Raw genomic sequence first — 19277 nt, forward strand, 5'->3', positions numbered from 1 at the left:
AATGTTATAAAGGGAAAGAATCTAATGCTATGAGAGAATATCAATGCCTCTCTTTGTGACCAGGTCCTGGGCGCAAGAGTGCACAGGCCATGGAATTGGTGTCAATCACAGTGCTACCGGTTATGCATTGTGTGACCTTGGCCAAGTTTACTTAAACAAAGACATGCTCATCTTTCAGAGTAGGATTATAGCCTTAGCCATCATTCTGAAGACCTACTTAATTCTCTTTAATAGTCATTAACCAACATGTATTCTTTTTATAAAATTTTATTTATTGATTTGAGAGAAAGAGAGGGGTGGGGCAGAGGGATCGATTTGTTGTTCCAATTAGTTATGCATTCATTGGTTGATTCTTGTATGTGCCCTGACCGCGACTGAACACACAACCTTGGCATATTGGGATGATGCTCTAACAAACTGAACTACCCAGCTGGGGCCACTAATATATATTCTTAGCTAAACATCCCAAAAATAGTATATCACAAGTATAAAAATTTTAAGTAATTTAAGACTTCCCTGTCTAGGCTTCTTAGTTCATTAACAAAGACGAGTCTAATTAAATTAAACTAATATAAAATATTTAAAAGAATCAAAGGATTACTTTTAGTTAGGCAGTCCACAAAGTGCCAAGATAAAAATTTCTGTAAGTAGTTTGGAATGTTGCAACTTGCAGTAATGATGGGTAAGACTATTAAATATTAAGCATCTATGGTTTCTATAAGGGAAGTACAACCAAATCAGTGTGTAGAAATGTGGACAAGTACCTCAAACTTAATCCCATTTAAATTAATGCATGTAGAGATTTCAAAGTAAACATAAGTCAGCTCTGAGTTTATTTCACTTCTTTTCTGCTTTATTAACAGTTCTTGAAAGTCGTTACTATAAACATTTCCAGTCTTCCAGACTGTTTCTCTTCTGTATGTCTGCATATGGAAAGTGCTCAAGTAAGATAGTACTTTAGGGGTTTCTTTATGAATAACGCTGCTGCTGAATAGAAGCAGCAGGGTTATTCATAAGTGATTGTAGACATCATGCTCTCCACGCATGCACAAGCTCACTTCAGTACTGGTCTTCAGACGCAACGCACCCGTAACTACTAGAGAAGAGAAAGCTTCACAAATGGGATGATATAGAATTATCAGGACTCTATAACCCCCAAACAGTGTCCTTTCCTGCTGAAAAGCACCCAAGATTCATTAACCAAAGCACTTGTCCAGATTTTCTTCCTCTATTTACATTAAAGCCTAAATGGCATTAGGAGAGGTAAGGTTGTGACATAAATTCACAAAAAAAGTATAAATAATGGACAACTAGTAAATCCTTCATAGATTTCAACAGGATGGGGCACAAGTTTATCTTAAGGGCCCTTTTATCTGAAAGGGCAGAGAGCAACAGAAGATTCAAAAGTTATGAAAATAGAAACAGTTTTTGAAAAATGGCAAAGACTGATATTAGGGAATAATAACTGGGGGGGAAAAACACAAAACACTGAAGATTGGTGAGGACTTTCTAAAAATTATACATTTTCAACATAAAATGTATAAGCCATATACTGAAAATATATTATGCAAACAGAAATAAACTGATATAAAAAGGTAACTGACTAAATGAAATAAACCACCTAATGACCACTAGAACAAATTAAAAATATATATACAGTCAATTTTTGGTCTTCATGGTTCAGTTCCATAGAGTCACTGAAAACACTGAATTAGTGGATACATTGCTCCTGCAGAAATACTCGTTAGGTTCCTGCAAACTTCTGGTAACAAAGTTTTTGTTAAGAAATCAATACCTAACCTTGTTTTCTGTGTGTTTCTGATTAAAGGCACCTTAAAAATATCGTCAACTCATTAACACTGAACTCATGGGCAAAAGCACTATAACTTATACCTGAATGATGCTTGTCTAACACATTTTCTCCATAAGGCACATCAGAGCCAGGAATGTGCATGTCAGATGACTCAAATATTTTGCTGCTCTGTGTCTGTGCATGAATAGCCCAGAAGCATCATGAATGTTATTTGAGGGTTACAAGTAAGTTTTAGTGAGTAGGTAAATGTGTGAATAGAGAATCTGTGAGTAATGAAGATATACTGTACCTGAAAATTAATGCTGATTTAGGGCTCATTTGTGTAATAGCATAAGTACAGTTCCCTAATCTAAAAATATTTAGATAGTATATTAGGACAATCCCTTTTCACTTCTGAATTTCACAGAACCCTGGATCTCTAGTTAAATTCAGCCACACCGCACACTAGGTCCTCTATAAACCAAACCTATCCAGGCACATTTCCTTTTTTATGAAAACTTATGTACCTCTGATAAAGGAAGGATATATTAATTTCCACCTACCAATCATCATGTGCTCCCATACCCACATATACTTCATCTATCCATCCCTCCCATTATCAAATATTAATCATGCACTGATGCTGGAGATATAGTGATCAATAAGACATGTAAGATTCCTACCCTCTGATGATCATATCTAGTGAGAGACAAACAATAACCATGTAAGCAAATCCATAGCAAATTCCAAAAGATGTAAGTGCAATGAACTGAAGTAAACCAGAATAATGGTTTGTAGGCAATTGTAGGTAAGAAAATATTTTAAATTGAGTTACCAGGCAAGGACTTTTTAAGGAGTTGATGATTAAGAAGTAATACTTTTAACAATAAAGATAAATTAAAAATAAATAAATAGATTAAATTTCATTTAAAAAAAAAGAAAAAATCTGAATTAGGTAAGAGATGAGGGAAAAATGAAAAGATCTAGAAGTTGAAGAACATCAATGGCAGATGCTGTGACGTGGGAGTAAACTTGGCATTTTTGAGGAAAGGAAGGCCCAGAGGGGCTGGCACAAAGGGAGGGAGGAGCTTGGGACCAAATTGTGGCACACCTTGGTCCATGATAATTAAATCTGTGTTTTATTTTAGGTATAATGCAAAAACCCTGAAAGAATTTAAGCAGAGTAGTGTTATGATCTGACATTATAAAAGTATCACTTTGACTGTGTGGAGAACAGGATATGTAGGACCAGGATAGAGCTATGAGAAGGGGCAGTGCTGGGACCAGACTGATGGCCAGAAAGTAGGTTATATATGGAACATGTTTTGAAGAAAAAAAATAAATGAAATATGCTGATAGACTGGCCTCGGGGTTAAAGACAAAAAGTAGAATTAAGGATATTCTTTTTTAAAAAAAATATATTTTATTGATTTTTCACAGAGAGGAAGGGAAAGAGATAGTTAGAAACATCGATGAGAGAGAAACATTGATCAGCTACCTCCTGCACACCTCCTACTGGGGATGTGCCTGCAACCAAGGTACATGCCCTTGACTGGAATTGAACCTGGGACCCTTCAGTCCACAGGCCAATGCTCTATCTACTGAGCCAAACCAGTTAGGGAAAATTAAGGATATTCTTTGAGTAAATAGAAACACACTGAAATAGTAAATACTAAAATGAGGAAGACCGAAGGAGAGTGGCTTAGTGAGTAAGACAACACAATCAAAGGTTTGGTTCTAGTCATTTAAAGATGAGAGGCTTATTAGACAGTCAATACGCCTAGTATATAAATGAAGGAGGGAAAAGAAAGACATAAGAAAATGAATCAGCCCAGCTGGCATTGCACAGTGGCTGAGCATCAACCTATGAACCAGGAGGTCACAGTATGATTCCTGGTCAGGGCACATGCCCAGGTTACGGGTTCCATGATTGGTATGGGACAGGCAAGAGGCAGCCGATCAATGATTCTCTCTCATCATTAAGGTTTCTATCTCTCTCTCCCTCTCCCTTCCTCTCTGAAATCAATAAAAATATATTAAAAATAAAGAAAATAAATCAAAATTAAGAAAGAACAGAAACTAGAGATAATAAATGTAGTGTGAGCCAAACTATGACATAATTTTTTTCAATCCTAAAGCTTAGTAATAATTTAATCATTCACTCAATCAACAAGTATTTATTGTAGCTACACTGTGTTAGGCATGGTTCTAAGTGCTTGAGATGTAAATCTTTCCTACTTGTCCTTTGTACTATCCTAGTTTTTAGATACATGGAATAAATGCATTTTCTGACATCGCTTTTGTAATAAAATTCCATAAATCATTGGATTATATATTGAAAGACAGTCCATGGCTTAATTTTTGCAATATCACAACATATAAGTAAGGAGGTTATTAGGTAAATAATTTTTCAGTGAACCAGTTGTTTTGTTTTCTAAATAGCAGGCACATCCTACCCAATTTTAGTTTTCTGTTAACAATAAAATGTTCTAATTTGAATAATAATATTTGTAATCTTATTGTTCCATTAAAATAATAAAATGCAAATGTGAATCAAATGATCTCAGAACCAAGGTTTCCAAACATGCAAAATGGTTGAAAGCATAGACATCATGACCACAGCAGAAAAGATAACTTTTTCATGATAAAAAAATGTATGCCTTGGGGAATTAAATGGTACATGCAAAGTGGTAGAGATGCGTCTCAAAAAATATATTACACAGCTTGCAGGCGGGGGTGCAATGTCCTCTGGGTTTCTGAGTAAGTAATGCCTGGATTCCCCTGGTGCCCCTGCTGTGGGGACAGAGACACCACCACGGGTCACTGCCCTCAGCACACCCTGGCAGCCTACGGGGTTCCCTACTGCCTTAAACTTGCTTGGACAGTGAATCAGTGTTCTAATCCGTGAAGTAATCATCTCCAGTTGTGGCATCGGGTGCCCCCTGCCTGGACCTACCACCACATCTCATCATTCCTCCCCTTTTCACTTGGGCTCTCAATTTCTAGACTGATTTTTGCCTTAAACATACTCTGAAATTCCTGATAACTTCCCTATCGCTTGGCTTCTAATCCCTCAGTTCCTCTGACCTCACAAAAAATGACTCATTAGCCAGTTTGGTAATTTGGGGCCCAGACTTTGCTCCGGAATTCTGACTGGCCTTTCGTTTAATCTGTATCATCTAACACCGTGATGCTGGTGCTGACCTCCTCCATAAATATTTTTCATGAAGGCAGAAGCTCCTAAGAACACTTAAACCCCTCTTTTTGATATAAACCCTTTTCTGTGTCATGGCAAAAATGGATTACCCCCGCAAACAACAACAAAAAAGACAGTCTACCTTTTAACCTCTTAGTTTAGAAGAGAAATAAAAGTCCTATTATTTAATGGACCTTTAAAACAGTTTTGTGAAACAAGCCCATGCATTTGTCAGAAGAAACTATTGTCAGAACTTCAAACATTCTGATTCAAATAGCACAGATAATGTAAACGCACTTTAATCTCCTTGCAAATGTCTGCAACAAGAGAAAGGATGGGAGGAAAAAACACATTGGCTCTTGATGTTACATTTTATAGGCAATCCTTTGCTTCTTGGCTGATTAAAACGCTGATTCTCTGGTTCTTTGCTTATTTAATGAGGATCCCCTTAAAGGCCACTGCCATTTATAGAGCGTACACTCCAAGAAGGTTGCCTAAACGACTTTACCTCAAAGGCCTGAAAGGTCAGCCCGACATAGTAGCCTTCTGACACCATTATTTTCCACACACATTCTTTCATCGGTCTGTAATCATCGGGATAATTAGGAGACTGAATCTGTCCTTCATTTTTACGGATCTCACCTCCACAGATTGCTGGGGAAAGCAAAAATAAATAAGTAAATCTAGACATGACATTTCATTTTCTTCTAAAAATAACATTTCAGTTCAGTGCCTGTAGCTGAGTAATTCCATAAAGTCCAGGTTATAAAAATCAAAGTTGGCCGGTTATACTGTTGTAAAAATTTAGATGGTTAAAAAAAAAAAGCCCCCAAAATTCTAGCCACTTAACTATAAATATTAGATAGTAGTCAGCACGGGCATATGTGCTTTTTTAATCACCACACTTTTACTCAAAATAAAAAGCATATTTTTAACACTTAAAAGCTTGAGAGATTTTACAAGTTTCGTGTGAGTCTGCTCTGTGATTCCCTGAGCGGCTGCTTTCGAGTTTTGACCTCAGGTACAAGAGCTGATCAGAAGAGAAGTTGCACAGAACTCTGGTCCCTGGCAGTGGACTAGCGTCATGTGCTCAACATCTGTGGCTCCGTCCAAATAATCCTTTTCACTGCCATGCAGTTAATCTTTGGAACAAAATACCTCCGTTCACTTAAAAGTTTAAGGGAAGCAGAAGTCTGCTGTCTTCTGAATTTCCTAAACTGCTGTCCCACCAGAGGCAGGAGCAGGAAGGGCCTCCTCCACCCACAGCCAGGCAGGAGCAGAGCAAGGCGGGAGCACAGTGCCAGCGTATTGTCTTAGAGGATAGGACAGCCGTGGGCAAACTACGGCCCGCAGGCCGGATCCGGCCCATTTGAAATGAATAAAACTAAAAGTACCCTTTTATGTAATGATGTTTACTTTGAATTTATATTAGTTCACACAAACACTCCATGCATGCTTTTGTTCCGGCCCTCTGGTCCAGTTTAAGAACCCATTGTGGCCCTCGAGTCAAAAAGTTTGCCCACCCCTGGGATAGAACAAAGCACACAGCAGATTCTTCCCTGAATGCTGACCCTCTCCTTGAGACAAAGCGTGCTCCAAATGTGCACAGTTACTTTCTGTGCAGTTTCCTCTAGCAGAGCATTTCAGCAGTACAGGCACCAAACAGACACAAATTCAGTACGAAGGAAAAGGATAAGTTCTTCACAATATTCTAATATCATCATGAAAAAAAAAAAAAAACGTTTGCAGTTTAAGAACTCTTGTGTCCTTTTTTCCCCAGTACACATCCCTGAGTACATTTATATGTTACTACATCAATGGTACAAAAAAAATGCAATTTACATTCACCAAGTATTTTTATTAAAAATCATCCTTGTGAATATTATAACACAAAGTTTCAAAAACTTATAATTAAAATACAGCTACAATATCACTGTACTGAGTTTATATATATATATATATTTTTTTTTTTGGTTTTTATTCTTGTATGTTTTTGAGAGAAAGCATATTTCTATTAAGAGCTCCTTAGAGGAAGTAACCTGTAAAACTCAATGGGACTTGCCTTCATAGAGAGCTGCGAAGCCTTTTCCTACCCAATTACTGCTGCTCCGAAACTCAATCCACATTCTGCTGTCTGTAGAGGTAAGAACTTCAGGCAATTTGTCCCCACAGAATCTGCCTAAAAGAAATAAAACAATAAAGAGAGACTCCTAAATATGACTCTGTATTCTAATTGCTTTCCACAGTAACTATATATTTTATATATATATATAACCTGATTTGGTTCCTATCTCTATCCTTAGTAACTAGAACCATAACCACACCTTAATATTTACTTATTAGTGGTGGATAAATAAACCAATCCCTTTGTGTCTATTAATAAAATATTAGAACATATCTTCAGATTAACCAACTGTCAGTATCTTTATTCTGTAGAAGGAAGAAATAGCTAGCTCAAAAGACATACTTGTAAAAAGTCATGTGGGGACATCAAGGTGGGGAATATTATTCTATGAAGAAAAGAAAAAAAGTACAAATGATGCTGAGAAGCCCGTTTAAATTGCCAGTCTGGTCATTCGTAGGGGAGTAACTTGGTTAAAGCTATGCCTCAGCTCAAAGTGGAGTTCTTTGTCTGGCCAGGTTCAGTGATGACTCATCTGAGGGGCTGACAAGCTGCTCCGAGGATCTCATGCTACTGCATACACTCCATCTCATCTATAACGCTACAATCTGCAGTGTTAGTAGGCAGAATGGCAAGTAGTATCAGAAAAATGGAATATAAGTTCTAACATTTTTATAACTGTGTATCCATTGGCAAGAACAATACCAAAGAATATAATAAATCCTGTCATGTCTGCTTTCTTCCCTCAACCTTCCACAAATACTCATTACCTACTGTATGTCTGCCACTGTGCGGTAAAATTCAATGAGATAACAAAATGGTTAAATATGACAACGCACATGAAACTATTCTACAAACAATACATTGTCATCCATTTTCGCGTGCCCCTGGCAATGATGTTGTACATGGTTTTAGTATATTTAAAACAGCAGTCAACGTGAAACAAATTCATAGTAACAGCGAACAGATGAGGGACTGTCTTCCTAACTGGCAAAGCACATGGCGGGCATGTAAAAGAGTGCAATGTTTCTTCACCTGTAATGTGCCTATGAATCGCCAGGGTGTCTGTGAAATACAGTCTCTAATTCAGGAGAGATGGCGTGGACATAAATTTCTACATTTTTAACAACCTTCCAAGTGATTCTGATGTTGCCGGTCTGGTGACTACTAGAGGGACAAGGGTTTGGAGGAAATAGTGGGGAGAGCTTTCCACATGAAAACTCGGATCCGACCAGGGCAGTGTGGACCCTCAGACACCACGCACTGCTGATGGCGCGCTTGATGTTTTAATTTGCATTTGATTCTCCAATATGAGTTCAATGAAATGTTTTCTTTGGGACGCACATACATGTGTCACAAATTGCTTCATCTAGGCCAGCGATGGCGAACCTTTTGAGCTCGGCGTGTCAGCATTTTGAAAAACCCTAACTTAACTCTGGTGCCGTGTCACATATAGAAATTTTTTGATATTTGCAACCATAGTAAAACAAAGATGTATATTTTTGATATTTATTTTATATATTTAAATGCCATTTAACAAAGAAAAATCAACCAAAAAAATGAGTTCGCGTGTCACCTCTGACACGCGTGTCATAGGCTCGCCATCACTGATCTAGGCTAAGAAACCAAATGTTCAAGACAATGTTTTCCACAACCTCAATTCATTTGATTCTTTATGTCTGCTCATTTTTTAAACATTTCTACAGGGCTCTCTCTTGGACTTCCTAAGGCTGCTGTCACTTTTAATATAACAGTGTCCATGCAATAGGTTTTAGGTGGTAAGAAAAAAGATCTGTATGGTACATAAATGAAACTGAGCAAAGCTACCTCTAAGAATAAAGGTAAAGTCACAATCCAAAAAGTCAAAAGATGCTGACATGCCAACAGCTCTCACCTTTATGTAAAGCAGGGCAACAGGAAGTTAATGGTGTGGTCTGTGGTTTCACGTTGGCAGCAGACTTCCCTGAGCGTCAGATCTGAGCTATGATTTATGACACAAACTACAGCTGTCTCTTCCCAGCCACAATAAACTCTCTGAGAAGCAAAACTGTGTCGTTTACAGTACCAGCTAATGTGCTTGGAAACCAGCTACTAACTACTATACCTAACAGCTCACACTCTGCTGCCTGAGCAAACACACACACACACACACACACACACACACACACATACATACATACACACACACACAATTTACCTGATTTTCTCATTAAAACTATGGTTTTAAAATTAAAACTACAGAAACACTGTGATGAGTAGTCACTGTAAGCATAATAGATGTGAACGCTACTTTAAGTCATTATTCTAAATCAGATCTGAGTACTACCTCATATTTGAAGCTGGTTTAAATCAATTTACTTATTTATCTATTTGTCGTGAGTAGTCTTTTTGAGGTTTAAAAAAGAATAATAAAATTAATATGTTGGTCACATACAATTTTAACTCTAAGATGACTCTTGAAAGAATCAATAGTCTTTAGGCAGGACAGACTATATGCATGGCCACAGAGAAGGTAATTGATCTCTTACCAAGGAGAGCCGATTTCCTCCAGTACCCATCTCTTACTTCAATGTAGTCATACCAGCACAAACTACTTTTGTATAAGTCCATCGTGGTAAAATTTAAAACGATCTGCAAAACAAAGCGAAACAGCACCGAGTTAAAATGATTGTAACTGCACATGGTGATTTGATTCTTGGAGGCTAGGAGGCCAGGGCTACTGTGAAAACATGCTAAATTTTTTTCTACATTAGTATTCTCTTATTTTTCTTTATAAATACCACACACACAAACACACACACACAAAACACACCACCCTGATTTTCTCATACTATGTTTAACAATATAAAAGCACAAATATTTTAGCAACTAAAGCACAGATTCTGTAAATTTGACCAACTGTGAAACAAACAGAAACCTTTATTCATATAATTTATTTTGAATTTTCTAAGATAAACATGACTTAAACCATGAAAATTCTGATTTTGCCATAAATGTCTTCTTTTTAATAATTTATTTCAAAGGCGACCAGACATATATAATCATGTTAAAAATAATCACCATGTGCCATTATCCAAGAACATAATATTATTGTGTATGTTGAAATGTTCAAGAACAGCTCCAGAATTTGAATTTGTCCATGTAAGTATAATCAAAGGCAGATGTCATTATGCTTCTCTAGATCCAAGAATATATATATTCAAAGACCTTTCAAGTTAGATATTGCACATGATTCTTTATTCTGTACTTTGTTTTGAAATGCTGCTGTTTTTTGTGAAGATAATTCAAGAACAGCTCTCGGCAAGACAATTTCCTTACTGCTTTATAAAAAGACTTTACTTTTCAAATATGTAACTCTTTTTATTACTTCATTACATCCAAAGAAGAGTCAAACTAATGAGAAACTCACCTACCTGATGAAAAAAGTACATTTGGAAAATATTTTTTTATATTCTAAAACTCATTCTGGCCCAGCCAGCATGGCCAAGTGGTTGAGCGTTGACCTATGGGCCAGGAGGTCATGGTTTGATTCCTGGTTTGGTCGGGGCACATGCTTGGGTTGCAGGGTCAATCCCCAGTATGGGACACGTAGGAGGAGGCCGATCAATGATTCTCTTTCATCATTGATGTTTCTATCTCTTTCCCTCTCCCCTCCTTGATAAAATCAATAAAAATATATTTTAAAAAACATACAACTCATTCTAACTCTTTTCTGCTTAAAATAGCTAAGATAATTAAGGCATTTGATTAACCTGTTCTTTATTCCGAAAATGAAAAAGGCTTTGGCTATAAGCAACAAATATAAGTATTTGAAATGCCTCCAATATAAAACTATAGTTTGTAACAATACACAAAGAATCTTTTTGTGATGATATAAAAATCTAGATGTAAGAGAACTCTCAAGGAATGACTAAAAAAAGAAAGAAAAAGATATATCAATCAATCCTGAATCCATATTCAAGAAATTACTACCATTGTTGTGTTAAAAAACATGTACTTCTCTCCTTTCTTGATATTTAACAGAAAGTTAAGTACTAATTAAGACAAACCAATCCTTAACTAGCTCACTTTTTCCAAGAATGAAGATACAGAATAACAATAAGTATTTTTCATGGCACCTTATATCTCAGCATCACAATGATCACCCATAATATTGTACAGCAAAGTTGGTTATACTTGCATATGTAAATAATTATTTTAAGGAGATAAAAACTAAGAATTTATCAAACTATAACGAAAATCAATTGTACCTAATAATGGCATTAACATTTCACCAATAAATTGAATGCATTTAAATTTCTTTAAATGTACTTTCTAGATTACAATGAGATGAAATCTACTAAAGATGTAAAAATAGAGACACACTTTAAAAAATGTAATACAGTAGATGTGGCATAATTCGGTTTTAAGAAAATGATTCATTTATTTTTATCTACCTTATTCATAGTTTTTCTTTTATCTTTGCTTTTCTTCTCCTGCATCTAATTTTATCATTCCAAATACCTTCAAAAATGCTTACAAAAATGTCCAAAATAGCTAAAGATAAAGGACTTATCATTTCCTTTCTTTGTAAATAATCCTCAACAGTTGATTATCAAATGCATTATTTCTGAACTATTTTTTTCCAAAGATCCCAAAATGTTTCTCCTCTATCTCTGAATACCAATACAACATTAAGTCATTCTTAGGACATAATTGGGAAATAATTTCTGTTTTTTTTCTCAGGGAATACTACCAGTGTTAAGTTTCATTTGCATTTGTATTTCCCTTATGGCAATCACAAGGGATTCAAGTCTGTAGAGCACATATAAGAATTCATTTATTACAGCAGAGTTGGCACAGCTAGAATACAGACATGAACAGTAGTAGGCCCCAAGGCTTATTTTGTGCCTTCCCTCTTGGGTTTAAAGGGAGTTTTATACTAGTGTAAGAATAATTCAACTTACTCCTGAATGAGGTAAAAAAGATGAGCTAAATTGGAAGTTATGTATATCATCAAACTTTATTCAGAATTGAAACAATGTGTTTGGATTGCTAACAAATAGTTAATATTTGAAGTCTGGAACACACACACACATTTGGAAGGAGAATAACTCTAAACAGAAAAGTTTCCTATCTTGTTTTTAAACTTCTATTTTAAACGCCAAGCACCACAGAGAAACAAAACTGGCCTACTTTAATATAAAACACAGAGCCCTTTCAAAGCAGAAAATGTAATAAAGATAGATTTTCTTAAAATCAAATCGGAGGGCTCTGATGTAGAAGTAAAACGCTGGCCCTTTCCTAAGGCTGCTAGCAGAATCCACACATGAATTACAAACCATAAGCATTGGAAAATACTTGATTGTTTTATATTATACTATTTTATGCAAATATGTTGCATCTTTTTCCAAAGAATGGCAAAATAAAAACTACTGAGCACAATTATATAGATGTTTTATTTCTTATGATAAGTATTACCATTTATCGATGTACCCATAGTTCCCTTGGAACAGGTAATTGAGGGAGATATAAGGAACAATTTTAAGATTTCCCGTTTATCAGTCAAGAGTCTTATTTGTTATACTGTGAAGTTAAATTGATACAATTGTGGTGGAGTTTGCTTATTAAAAACTTTGCTGTCCAATGATGCAAAGAAAGTGAAGAATATTGAAGAAAGACGGATCAATAGTGTAGGGACCAGATGTTTGTAAGTCTTCAGAGGAAGATTAATCAATGAACTTTTGTCAGAATGATGAAGATGTTATTGGTTACCTAAACTAATTCCATGAGCACCATAGAAAGGTCAACTAGAACATTTATACCTTATTGTGCTGAGGATGGGGAAGATGTAACAAATCTTGTCAATTATACTGATAGCATGAAGTGGTTTTTTGGAAAGAGATATTAGAATCAAAAGCAGTAAATTAAACAGATTTCTGGCCTTTATCCAGAAGCAGCTTAGGAAAGACTTATAAACTCTCTAGGGAAACTACAGTTTTCTTCTCAGAAATAAGACTAGGAGCAGAACAGGGATCAGTAAACTATGCCCGATGCACCAAATCCAGCCTTCAGCCAGTTTTTATAAAGAACGTTTTGTTGGAAACGTTACTTTACATAATTTCTAGGACTAAACAACAGAACTGAGTGTTTGAAACAGACTGTATAGCCTGCAAAGCTAAAAATATTTACTGTATATCCTTTCAAAAAAATGTGCCAACTCCTGGAATAATTGATCATTACATTTTTGTTCAGCTTTGAACTGTATCATGCTAAAGGGAAACGTTTGCATCTTTTCCTACAACTAAAAGCCGTCTGTGATTGGGAGTCAGAAAGCCAGGATTAAACTTCTAGCTTCTCAGTTTGTTAGTTTACTTAAAATTTCTGAGTTTGAACGAATTTTTTCACTGTAACATGGAGGTCATCATATCAAGCTGATCTCAGCACAATTAAATCCGAAGGACTTACTTGGATAATGTGTAGAAAACACTAATAATCTGAAGTATTGTTAATATTCTCCTATATTATTATTATTTCCATGATACATATTCAGGCATCTCTCACAATATAAATGTTACAACAGTTATGAAATAAAAATATAATCCAATTTACTTAATCTAACTATACTGGGAAACACAAAAATATAGGCTGGATTTTATTGTTGTTGTCAATCCTCACCAAGGATATATTTTCCATTGATTTTTTTTTTTTAAAAGGAAGAATGGAAGGGAGGGAGGGAGGGAGGGAGGGAGGGAGGGAGGGAGAGAGAGAAGGAGGTGGAGAGAGAGAGTGAGAGAGAAACATGGATGTGAGAGAAACATATCAATTGGTTGCCTCCCACAATCACTCTGACTGGGGCTGGGGATTGAGCCTGCAACTGAGGTATGTGCCCTTGACCAGAATCAAACCCTAGACTCTTCACTCTGTAGGAAGACACTCTACCTACTGAGCTTAATCGGCTACCAGGGCAATATAGGCTCAACTTTAAATTTTCTCAGGAAAATCAACATGTCAAAGTAAAGGATCTTTTACTTTAAAATACAAAGGATGGACAAGGAAGCTTGTGGCCTTGGTTCAAGGCCCTGCCTTACAACAGACTAGTTGTCTGACTCAGACAGATCTCTAATTCCATCAGGGATTAACTATATGACAGGTGAGAAACAGGAGTTAAATTATACCATGAAACTAATTTTTCTGCTTAAACATATGTGATACCTGGATTTTAAAATTTTGATATCATCACCAACTACTCACAGGGTCTTTTAAAAAATGTAATAGATTTTATTATTTCTGAAGTTATACATATACATTACATAATTTAGTAGAGGTCTCATTCAGTGATTATATACTTTGCTGCAAACAGTTTGCAGATATCCCATTTGGTACAAATTAATTTTGTGTTATATTTTGTTATGTTTAGTATATATGTTTTATTATTGCTGACACTATCACAGATAACCCCCATTCCCCCCACCCTTGCCCACTGCCACCCAGCCTCTGCCCCCCTCTCCTGACCTTCACCACACTGCTGTCTGTGTCCGTGGGCTATGCATATATGTTCTACCTCCCTTTCCTTAATTCCCACCCCAACTCTATAGCCAATCAGTTGCAACTTCTCTAGATGATACTCTGCAATGCTGCTAAAAATGTCCTCCTCCTTCCTTTTTCAGTCAGTGCTTTCCATGTTTCTCTGAATTAACTGCACTAACTCCAAGATCTGAGCTCTCTTATCTCTGCAAATCCATAAGTGGTATCTTGCTTTCGTCAACTATTTTTCAGAGCTCGCCTAGGATAACACTAGGCCTTGTCCTTGATATATGTGCATAAGATTCCTGATAGCAAAGATTTCTTTCACACACCAGAAGACACATTTTAATGGAATCAACAATTTATCTATACAGCAATTGCTAGATTTAAGCTGTGCCTTTGCCAATATAAACATTACATTGTAAATTGACCCCATATGGGTAAACTGTTAGATGAGTGGTTAAGAAGACATTTTTTTTTTTCCAAAATTAAAGTAGTCAAATGATAGCTTTTAAATGGGTTACATAGGAAAAGAAAAAAAAATGCTAACTGTATTCAATATGTAAGAAGTCTATCCTTGTTAAAAGATCAATCAGTTCTGAGGGATGGAAGAATCGATACTGCATGCTTTTATCAGCTCAACACAGCTACATTCTCAGCTGCACATCCTGGACTGTTACCAGCATGTCCTGTGCAACATCAAAAACAGCCTCAGATTGGACAAACTCTGTCTTTACCTTGGCAGGCTTACTCCTACAAAGATACACACATGCACTGACAATCTCTCTTTTTTTTAGTGTGGTAAAATATACATAACATAAAATTTACCATTTTAACCATTTCAAGTGTATAGTTCTGTAGCATTAAGCACATTCACACTGTTGTACAACAATACTTTCATTTTTTAAATGATATATTCCCACCCTAGCTGGTATTGTACAGTGTTGGCCCAAGCACCAAAGGGTTGTGGGTTCAATTCCCAGTCAAGGGCACATACCTGGGTTCGATTCCCAGCCCTGGTCAGGGTGCGTGCAGGTGGCAACCAATCAATGTGTCTCTCTCATATTAATTTTTTCTCTCTCCCTCCCTCCCTGCTTCCCTTCCATTCTCTCTAAAAATCAATGGGAAAAATATCCTCTGGTAAGAATTAACTAACAAATAAACAAATAAAAAATAAAGGAATAAAATATGTTTTTCTTACATAAAATAATATATGCTTATCATACAAAATAAAAGAAGAAATGAGCCCTTGCTGGTTTGGCTCAGTGGATAGAGCGTCAGCCTGCGGACTGAAGGGTCCTGAGTTCGATTCTGGTCAAGGGCACATGCCTGATTGTGGGCTTGATCCCCAGTAGGGGATGTGCAGGAGGCAGCCGATCCATGATTTCCTCTCATCATTGATGTTTCTATCTCTCTCTCCCTTCCTCTCTGAAATCAATACAAATATTTCTTTTTAAAAAAGAAAAAGAAATGAAACCTATATATAAATCCAACAAGGATAAATAAGCATTGTTTTGTTATATATTCTTCCATAATTTTGTCTCTAACATATGTACTTTAACAATTAGATATTTTCATGCCTCTGACTTTTAACCTACTGATTAAATTTTCCAATATATTGAAAAATTGTCCTCTAGTTCCAGGAAACACACAATCTTATATAAAAAAAAAAAAGAATGTTTGTAACAAGGGTGCTGTGATGTTTCTAGATAATAACTCATGTGATCATCTTCAGGAAGATAAATTTAATGACATTCTGTATCATGTTTTATTCCTTTTTAATGAGCATGACTTGATAAAGAAATTATCAATAGGTCTTTTACATTGGCCATTCTGTATATTTTGGTAAAATAGAACGTTCAATCTTTTAAAACCCATTATAAATTTTTTGAACTATTTAGTCTTTTATTTGATTAATTAAACAAGAATAAAAAATAAAGCAAATTAAATTTGAAAAATAAACCTCTGCACTTATATGAGAGTAAAAGAGAACTCTTGATATTATAAACTACCTTCTCCCCTGGGGTCACAGAAACTCTCCAGATGCAGTGTGTGTAAGAAGGGTAGCCGTTGGGAAATCCTGGAGAGGAAAGGTTGCCATTGGACTCTTGTAGGGTTTCTCCACATGCTGAAATAAAAATAAAATACATATATTTGATTTTTTAAAAAGATAACATCTATTATTTCCTAAAAAGTATAAGATCATTTTTAATTTTAATGAAAGGTATGGGCATCATACTTAAAACCTTGAATCGCCGAAACCGGTTTGGCTCAGTGGATAGAGCGTCGGCTTGCGGACTGAGGGGTCCCAGGTTCGATTCCGGTCAAGGGCATGTACCTGGGTTGCGGGCACATCCCCAGTAGGAGATGTGCAGGAGGCAGCTGATCGATGTTTCTCTCTCATCGATGTTTCTAACTCTCTATCTCTCTCCCTTCCTCTCTGTAAAAATCAATAAAATATATTAAAAACAAAAACAAAAACAAAAACAAAAAAAACCTTGAGTCTTTTAGTGTTAGACAAGAGTATGTATTTGTATTTTATAAAGACTTTCCCTTTCTAAATAATTTATTTTTATGTCTCTCATAAGAATTTCACTATACCTAATGGGATCACTAGGGTTAACCGAATCACGAGAACCGTAGATAAATAACTGGCCTGTATAAAGTACTTCCTCATGGAAACCTCTGCTATCCCTTCCCAAGGAGCCAGTAGCCAACTTGTAAATGGCCCATATTTTGATTCAGGTCAGTCGCTACCTTGTTGATGTGTCTCTGAGACCACATGAAACATTCCATCAACATATTCAATGTAAATTGAGGCTAAGTTCAGTTTACATTGAATTATTCCATGTGAAAGTTGAAAAAAATCTTAGCTAATAAGTAATCCATAAAAGTGGTACCAAAATGTAATCACAATGAAAGTTTTTCTCAAAATAAGCCCCCCAAAACTGAAAGATTAAAAAACATCATGGACGCCCTGGCCAGTTTGTCCCAGTGGGTAGAGCATCGGCCTGCGAACCGAGGTGTCCCGGGTTTGATTCCAGTCGAGGGGCACATGCCTGGGTTGCGGGCTCGGTCTAATGTGCAGGAGTCAGCCAATCAATGATTCTCTCTCATCATTGATGTTTCTATCTCTCCCTTCCTCTCTGAAATCAGTGAAAATATATTTTAAAAAATCATGGAAGACTCAAATTTTCCAACAGGATGTAGATGTTTATTTACTCTCTCTTTTCTGTTGATCATAAGTACAAATTGCTGGAAAAGCAATTACATTTTTCTCTTACTAAGCCTGTCTAATTTCTTGGAAGTAATTACTAGTCATCTGAAATAGCAAATTATCAGCTCCACAGCCATCAGATCTGTATGATTGATATCTCTAGGGCTATTTCAACAAAGGCAAAAAGCAGAGTGTAATTAACTTATTGGTGCAGCCAAGGTCAGAGTCATTCTATAACGGGTTTTCCTGTTGTTTTGTAAGACATGGTATGAGCTACATGAACCTAGGATGCTTTAAGTATCCTTAATCCAAAAATAATTTCTCTGCTGCAGCCAGTCATCTTTAAACTTTTACTCAACAACAATGTGAAAGAACAGTTTCTTCCCTCTGATGGAGACTGAAATAAAAACTGAGATATTTCCATATGAGAGACCAATAGTTACCGGCAGCTCATCATATCCTCAATAAGTTGCCGATGGTTTTGCATATCTTAACTTGAATGTAAAAAAGAAAGATGATGACTTCCTAAACACAAAACAGAGCTGTAAAAAGAGTCTGATACAATATAAATTTTTTTTAGAAACACAGAAATTATGTTTGCACAGCAAAATAAGTTTAAAGTAAGAGTAAGCAATATTTATTCTGATAAAAGCAACTTTAGAACAAAACAAAAATGCTCATTGGTCAAAAATACACAATTCAGGACTTTTCATGAATCAAGAAGGGCACTTGATAAATATAATGTTATAAGAACCCTTAAAAAGTTTAAATGTGTTAAGATTTATTGACGCAAACAATGTGCTTCTCACTAAAGTCAGTTTAGATGCTAGTCATGTTGGAGTTGAGTGTGTTTCAATGAAAAGAGCTAGAATTCACAACAATTTAAAAATAAAATCTGTAATGATTGAAACCTCCACTAAACTACATAGAATGCTGGCACTGAATTTCCTAAAGTAGAATTAAAACAAAGAAATATAGTTAATCTACAAATATAACAATAATGATATGATAAAAAATAAAAGATTCTATAAATGAAAAAATAAATATAACATATAATTCAAAAATTTAATAAATATATAGCACCTGCTTATAAATGCAAGAAGTACAAACAATAGTCAAGTTGTGGTAATTATTTTTCCATTTTCTAGTACATGTGGTTGTCCCATATAACCTGGGACAACCACACCTTCTGTTAATTAACCTTCTGTTAATTCCTACTAACAGAAGATTTTCATCCATTTTCCCAGCCATTTGTGGATTAATGCTCAGATATAAAGAGAAAACTTTATTATTAAAAGAATTAAAGGAAAAAACAAAGATGGTGGCATAGATAAACACCGGGAAATCGCTGCCTCCCACAACAACTTCAAAAAAAACAACATAAAGACAAAACGAACAGCATCCAGAACTACAGGAAAGCTGGCTGAGTGGAAATTCCACAACT

General features: G+C 35.8%; 1 protein-coding gene across 2 annotated transcripts in view; it reads right to left on the reverse strand.

The window, feature by feature from the left end:
- Positions 1-19277, reverse strand: part of TLL1 (tolloid like 1) — a 168762-nt gene that overhangs the window by 45125 nt on the left and 104360 nt on the right. For both annotated transcript variants that reach the window (XR_004968452.1, XM_036315138.1), the window contains exons 9-12: positions 16629-16744; positions 9639-9741; positions 7051-7167; positions 5497-5642 (exon numbers count right to left, since the gene is read on the reverse strand). Coding sequence is in view for 1 of the 2 variants with exons in the window: in XM_036315138.1 (XP_036171031.1) it covers positions 5497-5642; positions 7051-7167; positions 9639-9741; positions 16629-16744 (482 nt within the window). In the remaining variant the exon portion in view is untranslated. The remainder of the gene's footprint in view (positions 1-5496; positions 5643-7050; positions 7168-9638; positions 9742-16628; positions 16745-19277) is intronic.

Source organism: Myotis myotis, unplaced genomic scaffold, assembly GCF_014108235.1.
Source record: "Myotis myotis isolate mMyoMyo1 unplaced genomic scaffold, mMyoMyo1.p scaffold_m19_p_6, whole genome shotgun sequence".
NCBI lineage: Eukaryota > Metazoa > Chordata > Mammalia > Chiroptera > Vespertilionidae > Myotis > Myotis myotis.